At 38.9% G+C, this 8,659-nt stretch overlaps 1 protein-coding gene across 1 annotated transcript; it reads right to left on the bottom strand.

Moving 5' to 3' along the window:
- Positions 1-2,337: 2,337 nt before the first annotated feature.
- On the bottom strand, positions 2,338-4,947 carry gp9 (glycoprotein IX platelet). The gene is made up of 2 exons (XM_062540989.1): positions 4,795-4,947; positions 2,338-3,555 (listed from the first exon to the last, which is right to left on the bottom strand). Exon 2 carries the CDS (start codon positions 3,552-3,554, stop codon positions 2,820-2,822), a length of 735 nt encoding a protein of 244 aa, XP_062396973.1. The 5' UTR covers position 3,555; positions 4,795-4,947; the 3' UTR covers positions 2,338-2,819.
- Between the last annotated feature and the right edge of the window lie 3,712 nt (positions 4,948-8,659).

The raw sequence follows: 8,659 nt of genomic DNA, 5'->3' as shown, positions 1-8,659 counted from the left end.
AAAAATGTGGCGTCACACTCCATAGTTTGAGAGAGGGGGACCCTTGTCTCCTGTAGCCTATAGGCTTCTGTTCTGAAGACGGTTCGCTCTGCTGGCATTTGCAGAGTAAATATAGACTGCCCATAAAAAGGCCTTTTGCTCATGGTCTCTCTGGCCATTAGATTTAGAATGGGTAAGAACTTGGTGCTGGTTTTCCTAGTTCATATCAGGTATAATGTGAGATTTTCCAGAATAGTTTCTATTTCAGCATAGACTGCAATTTAAGAATTAAGGTCCCATGCTCCATTAGGCAACTGTGACCATGCTTCTAACTGGGGGATTATTACATGGACTTGCATGGTAAGAAATGATGTACACAAACAAAAGCATTCCTAAAGGCAATTTTCAGGTTAATGGGGGGACAAAACACCTTTAAGTCACACATATTGAAATCAAGAGGATAAACAATGCTTATTTGACAGTAGCGGCAACCACATTCATTTACAATCACAGATAATAGCCAAAGTGAGCGCACTCTGGGTAGTGATGGTATTTGATTGGATTATGTAGCGCAGAATTTCCAAAAACAACATCGATCGATCGTGTTTGCTAAGGGAGGAGATAGCGAGTGTGTGATTTAAACCAAAGAGGACATTTTGACTCTTAGTTATGCTATTGGAAGAACACAGACATGTAAGAAACGAGTCCTCGATTTTAACCAATAAGATTGAAAGAGCCAGCTGATCGCCATGAAGCCTGTTGCGGTGACTAAACTGCCACATGTTGTGACAGATGCTACAGGAGCAGCTGTTACCGTGCTTGAATCACACTCGGACCAGATTTCATCTCTTAGCAATCAAGGTGGTTCAGCTTACACTCAAGAGTGCACCAATTGCAAGGTCACAAGCAGCCTGAAGATGTAGCCATGCCCTTGTGTGGAGTTAAATGTCCTGCATTACCGTCGTATACCTGTCATATAAAGGAAAATTGATTTTTATTTTACATTGTTATTTCGGGTAAATTGGAGTGTGTTATAGGCCTACCAGAGACACAGCTTTAAAACGACTTTGCTTATACCCTTTGCAGATTAGGCTACAATGTTGCTCATCTTAATTCAAGATGTTTTTTATGACCAATAGGTGGCGTGTTGTAGCCTATTTAGGAAATGACTGAAATCTTCTCCCCTAGACATGGGGTAGGTTTGAGGTCTGCTATTTTACCGAAATACAGAAAGGTTGTTTACTGAAATACAACCCAGAAACAAAATGAAACTCACCACAGGTAGGTCCATACAAATGTGTTCAGAGACAATGATGTAGGCCTAGCCTCTGCCACAGCTTATAGGCCTACTTCTAGTGTGGTAGCCAAGTGAGTAGGCTGAAAGCCTGGCTAATCTTAAAGGCTGAATTGATTATTGATCAGTTAAAATTCACACTATTCTTGCATATTTTAAAGAATGTAATTTACAGTTTCAAAATAAAAGAGGAGAAGAACCAGAAGCAAACAATTCTAATTTGGACACCCTGTAGTCATATAGGCTAGCATCACCTTGGCCATCACAGCTTGTAAATACATTTTGTAGCCTGCTAAAACTCTTTCAGTTCTTGTCTGGGGGATTTTTGTCGATTCTCCCTTGCAAAAGGCTAGTTTTGACTCTCCTTTTGGAAAAGTAATTCCAACAATACTTTGAATTCATTCTTTGTTCTACAAGTGAAATACTCCGGACAGACTCAGATGCTACTGGTTGTGACCCAAGCCCAACCATGATAAATCCAACATTGTATAGGCTACTTTACAGGTGGAACAGAGTGCATATTAATTCAGCACTCTTATTTCTCAAAACTGTTTTGCTCATTGCGCTAAACAGTTCTATTTTAACCCCAACAGACCTCAGGGCTTATATCTGAAATGCATCAGGCTTGCTACTGACTGAGTGTGAATTGAGGAAATGGTTGTCTTTGCTATCTTCTTATAATCTTCCTCAGCTTTGTAGGAATCTATGTTCGTTTCAGAGTGCTAGACGGCTGCTCAAAGGTACTCGTAGTTGCTGCTGATCCTAATGCTGATTGTGAATAAGCTGCAGTCTCAAGAAGCTAGTATAAGGTCTAAGAATTTGTCTAAGTCTATGTGAGCTCAAAACTTTTGGGGTCCCCAGAATTCTGCTCCATTCTTTGTTTCACTCAAAAAATGTAGAAAACAACAATAGTACACTGATCTTGCTTGACCTATTTCTATAACTTTAAACCTTTTGGATATCAGTTCATTCACAGTAACCATTTTTATCCAGAAGTGCATAAACTCTTAACACGCCACACGAAGTGAACAATATACAGGACAAATATAACTGCAACATGGAACAACTTCAAAGATTACCTTGATTTAAAATTCATATAAATATGTACACACATTCATACATTGAGAAGTGAGCCATGGATTCCACATGACTAGGCCCATACAGATTTGAATTGGAGAGAAATTAGCTTAGTGAACTTGGAACAATGACTACCATAGGACCAAAAATCAACTTGTATGCTTTGTTCAGTGTGAAACAATGTGCATGTCTTATCAGTGTTTGTAACTTTAAAGCTGACACTTGTTGTGTCTTTAATTGTTTTTTCCATCTGTTGTTAATTCCTTTAAAAGATGTGCATATTGCATGTTTAACTGAAGATAAAAAAAATTAAGACGTTTTGTTACCAGATATTATACTCGTTTGGAGTCATTTTCAGGGTTCTGAGGGCAGGAACCTCAATCCATAGTATTGTTAACATTTTTTAAAATATAAAATATACATATATATATGTAATAGTAAAAAAAAACATTTAATAAAAAAAGTTATTTCATACTACTTTGATCTTTATATTGTGCTTCTTGTGTAAAACATCAACGATTTGCGGGAGTATTTCCATATTGACTAACGGCTGCTCCAGCTCATCCACCATATCTGAGGAGCTCGCCCCATCTCCTCGCTGTATCCTCATCCTGTGTTTTGGTTTGCGGGACCTCAGCGATTCCGCCTCGAAGCCAGCGTGCTTGTCATAAATCCCAAGGATGTACGTCGAGTCCTTCGCCAACTTAATGCTCCAAAACAGTAACACAATCAGAGCACAAAGCATGGATCCCAAAATGATGTCATAAAGAGCACCAGGACAACTGTGGCCTGGACTACAGGACGAGAAGTCAGAATCAACCAGTTCAGTGATGACTTTGTTCGCGTGGGCATCTGGACTGGCACAGATGGGCATGGTTTGTACCAGCGCCCGGTTCCTCAGGAGCCAGGTACGCAGGTATTGGATTCCGCAGTCACAGTGAAAACGGTTCCCTGACAGGTGCACCATTCTCAGGTTCTGCATTGTGTCAAAATACCCAACGGGAACGCCCGTCAGAAGATTGTTCTGCAGATGGAGTTCCTCAGTGTCTGCAGGTACATGTGGAACCCCTTTGAGCTTCAGGGAGCTGCAGTTCACTCTCAGCTGTTTGGTCTGGAGCGCGGAACACTGGCACTGGCTGGAGACGGCTCGAGGGCTGGACAACTCCAGGAGAACGAGGAGCACTATCCCAACACCAGAGAGCATCCTGTGCACATGAGATATGAGTTCATAAAATGTTCATATGAAGACATGAAGCCAAAGTGGATAGAAACATGTTAATCATAGATTTGTGTATAATCTGACCATATGAAGCTAGTCTATAGGGAACCATTCAAATAAAGTGTAAACATGTTTTTGCGCATAAAATATACAAATACCTACAGGTAATGCTATACTCGTTGATGAAGGAGCACTATCCCCACACCAGAGAGCATCCTGTGCACATGAGATATGAATTTATAAATGTTCATGAAGACATGAAGCATGTGGGCACCGTGGCACAATAGCTTGAGATCTGACGTGCATTTCTAGTTTGCTGTTGTTTTGTGTTCTTTTTGTCTTTTTTTGTCATGATGTCTGACTTACATCTGTGCTATTCTGTAAGTATTTGTATATTTTATGCACAAAAATATGTTTATTTGAATGGTTCCCTATAGAGCAGCTTCATATGGTCAGATTATACACAAACTATATGATTAACATGTTTTGGTTAAGATTAGGGTTTGGGTTGATTATATGGTGATGTTCAGCGAACCATTAAAAAGACTAGACTTGCATTTCATTTTCAACAAACAGTCTAGAAAGTCTCAGTGGGCAGCTTATATCCAATTTAAAGATCTGTCTGAAATATGAATGTATAAATGTGTATGAAGATGTGAAGCATAATGAGCACCATACTGAGAGTTTGAGGAGATTTGAAAGACAAGGACAACAGGGCTGTCGTCCCCAGTATCTGTTTTCATTTTGCTTGTTCTGTTTCACTTTTCCTTTTTTCCCTGATTTTATGCCATCTGTCTTACCTTTGTGCTATTCTAGGGAATTTGTCAAAACAACCTTGCCAACCAATCAATATACAAAGTGCAAGATAAAATGTATTGTAACATTGAGTGACTGCATCAAATAAATGATTCTTTAACACACAAACAATTCAGGAGTTAGCCTACAATATTTAATCTCACATTTCTGGGTAACTGATAATGACACAACTCTGGGTCTCCAAAATGGAGGCAGACTCTATGTGGATTTTGTCTTGGCTACATCAGAGCCAGATCCGTGCCAGGGCTGTTTGTTTGATTATCATGCACTTCACACAAAGGCAGTCAAGAATTACGTTAGGCCAGTTTGAGTGCAAACTGCATGTTGCTGATTCAATGTGCGACTGTAATATGTCTGATTAAAATATGAAAACCCCTGAGAGACAACAAGCTTTGCAAATAACTCCTACCTTTAAGTTTGAAATCAATGCAAAGATGACCCTCCTCTCTCCCAATCATTCTTATGGTTTACTCCAAAACAATAGCGATGGAAACTGTGCGCACACAGAATTGATGAAGTTGATTGCACAGTGCCTGTACCTTGCATGTTTTCACCACCTACACCCATCAGTGACGGCGATTGGAGAGTGGCAGCTCACTGTGGGTCACATGATGAAGGGGAGACCCCTCTGTTGAAGTGAGATAAGGGTATCATCTGCTACAGGCCCTTATGAAAGCGCTCTGCCATGGGGAAGCCTTCCTACTGACGTGTGTGTATGTGTGTGTAAATGTGTATGCACGCAGTTGCTTCATGTTAGGTCTGAGCATGCTTTTATTCTACATGTCTTTCAGTATCACTTTTTACAAACACTATGTACAAGATGTACAATGCCAAATGCTAATGCCAATGCACAGCACATTTCACCAGTAACTGCTAATGAAAATAGCGAACAGCCTATGCCCTCTTCCATTGCCACCCTAGAACTATATGGATTGTTTTTGCACACAGCACTTTATGGCATATAACTGTACCTGCACTTTAGCCAGCAACAGCCTCCTCTCTGTGATGTTGTAGTGTGTCTTAAATGTTCTTTTAAATTCCTTTTTTAACCCTATTTAATGTGTATAGACTCTTAGGTTCTTTTATGTGTGTACTGACCAAATGCTTAGGGGGACGGTATTTCATTTTCTTTGTGTACAGGCGTGCATGAGTGAATGACAATAAATTGAATCTTGAATCTTGAATCTCAAAATGGCAAACCACAGACTAGTATCTGCATTTAACCAGCCAATGTAATGTTCCATAGGCCTAATTGAATTTGTTTTCAGATAAACATTAATGTCCATCCTCTGTTCCAGCTGTTCTAAGAAATTACAATTCATCGATGTGTGTGTGTGTGTGCATTCTTGATTGAAAACCAACAGACAATTACGTTTAGGTCATATATTTGTTTTATTTTTGCGTTCTCAACATCGTCACAGTCGAAGTTTTACATTGATGAGATATTTTTTTGTCTTTAACCACTTACAAACAGAATGCATATTACAATGACAGCACTCTTTTTTTTCCTCCTTCCGTCCTGTATGGTGAAGATGTGTGTGTGTATTTTTTTCCGAGCGAGAACAGTAGCAGCTTGTGGATGAACATGAGCGAGGCAGTGATCCCTAGAAACAGTCCTCTTTCCCGAGACGGCATAGGCCTACTGCAATATCGTCCAACACAGATGGAAGCAGAGACAGGTTAGATTTGTGTCTCTCCCTCTTCAGAGAAGACAGGAATACACTCTTGATATGACTGTGTACATAATGTAATGCTTGTTGATATATTTATATATATTTACTGTATATCTATATACATACTATTTACAAGCAGACTTTTCCCACTTGGTCCCCTGATCCATACAGCTGTACCCCTCTGCATTCCTCCAGATCCATATAAGATATGTCTAATCCTGCTTCTCTGTTCAGTTATATACACAACAAGGCCCTTCAACTCGCGGCCTAAAGTGGGGCTCGAACCGAGGGCCCTTTTTTACACTATGGATATGTAGCTATGTGAACTGCATGCCGATCTTCAATAACACATCATTTCAAAATGGAACCGCAAGTCACAACTTGGAGAGTAAAAAAAAAAAAAAAAGAAAAGAAAAGAAAAAAAGGGAAGGGAGGAAAGTCTTTAACAGGCAGAGTTAGTCTGCTCACAGTGAATCAAGAACAGGATGCATTGGTTACATGCAGTGCTTTGTTGGGGCAACATGGCCACTGGCATTAGTTGGAACAACAATACATCAAAGTAGAGTTACATGACGCATGACTTTCCTTCTGTTTTGTACATCATCATCACTTATGATCATAGAAAATAATTCAGAATTTATTCAAAAAAAGACATTCAATTGATAATTCCCCAAAGAGAGAAAACTTCCATACCTTCTACTACTTCCTGCTATTGTGATATATAGTTGATATGAATACGAGATCCATGGTTTGTGAAGACAAAAATGTTAAGATTAAACACTTTTGAGAGCTTTGTGAAGGAACCAACACACCCTGACCAAACATAAACTGTTCCTTGTATACCGCCCAGCCCTGTGAGTTGTTTATTGTTGATGTATTCTTTTGAATATTCAGTCATTCAGGATTCTGCTTCTTCACCCATACACAGACTGCTGTTCCCATAAGAGAAATAAAGATATTGTGTGCTTTTATTGAGTGCAATAAAATTCCACCCTTGAACTCTACTGTGAGCAAATGGATACGCTGCTTTACCTGAACGATGTGATCATTCATCTGAATGTCTTGTAGGGCAACTAATGATAATCCTATATGGCTCAACTCTATGAGGAAAAGTGCCAGACTTCTTTTTTTTCTTAAGATGATTGCACTTAGTTGCAATGGTAACACTGATTTATTTTAGCAAAAATAAATAAAAACACCAACAATGGCCTCACATCAATAACAAACGACATGCACTTTATCACTTATTTGACATTCTGTTGAATTCCAGAGGAGAAAAGCTCTCAGAAATGACGACTCGACTGTTAAGCCACGGAGAGAGCTATGAAGCTAACACAAAATGAAACAAAACACTGACAAAATAAAATGGAGGAACACTTTCAATGATAGCTTGTTCAGAGAGTTCCAACATGAAATCTAAATAAACATATTGCACATGAGCAGATAAAAATTAATAATAATTCATAGAAAAGAACTAAGAACTAATTTCAGTCACTGGCCCAGTAAGAATTTTGTGCATGGTAGGAAATAGAAAAAAAATAAGAAATACTCATATTTATTATTAAATATTTACCCAAAATATTTAATATTAAATACAAAACATTTGTCTCTCATCATTAATAACTGAAATACAAAACAAAGCCGAGAAGGAAAATATATATGTATAAATCAAGAATGTAGGTACTGCAAAGTCATCGCCAGGGCCCATGTTCTTTAAACGCATGGTAGCACATAACGTAGCAATCATACAATGCCTTTCAGAAACCAGGCCAAGGCTAAGTGGAGAAGAACACTGAGATTCACAGAACTCCAGTTCCTGTATTCTCTGACTCACTACCCTGAATGTTTTCCTCCATCCTTCACAGGATCCGTACTGAATTATTATGTAGTATTTTACACCATTTGTATTACATGTTAGTGCCATAGCAGCCAGAGGTATTGCCAATCTATTGCCAATCTGCTCTGAGGCTTATTTGCTTTAAGATCTTCAACAAACAAAATGCTGTGACTGTATGCTGAACTCCCATTTTCGGTTCAAGAAAGGCCTCAACTTTTGCTTCTCCTACTGATATGAGTCTCACATATACTGTATGTCCAAATACACCCGTGACCATAAAGATTTGACATTACTCTGAGGAAACTCAGCCTTTTAACAGTTACAATTATAACAATGGTTGCAACCGCAAGTATACTACAAAATACTTTACGCACAATATACTGTACACAAAGCAATCTTGACTAAATAGATAATGCATTAATAGTTGGCACATTTATTTATGATTGCTAAGAGACAACAAGAAAAGCTGTCATCCACAGTAAATACAGCACTAGAACAACTACTTTTGTGACTGACTACACTGATGTTAATCTTTTTTTTGTCTAGCCACTGTGAAATGAAAACATTGCTTTCTCTTGCAATACATTGAATTCCTATAGTGAGTAACATACAAAAAGCACTTTAAATAAAAATAAACAAAAGACGCCTCCAGAAACAGGTGAGAGTTAGAAGCGCCTGACGACCACGTTCCATAGGCCAACTGTGAAACACGGTCGCCACCTTTGTACACGCCTTTCCCACCCGCCCTCCCCACTATAGTGGAC

This window comes from Sardina pilchardus, chromosome 7 (assembly GCF_963854185.1).
Source record: "Sardina pilchardus chromosome 7, fSarPil1.1, whole genome shotgun sequence".
Lineage (NCBI taxonomy): Eukaryota > Metazoa > Chordata > Actinopteri > Clupeiformes > Clupeidae > Sardina > Sardina pilchardus.
The sequence above is the reverse complement of the archived record's forward strand: the minus strand, read 5'-3'. Positions and strand labels throughout refer to the sequence as shown.

Coding starts and splice junctions, on each gene's coding strand:
- gp9 (XM_062540989.1), bottom strand. CDS start 3,554: ATGCTCTCTGGTGTTGGGATAGTGCTCCTCGTTCTCCTGGAGTTGTCC.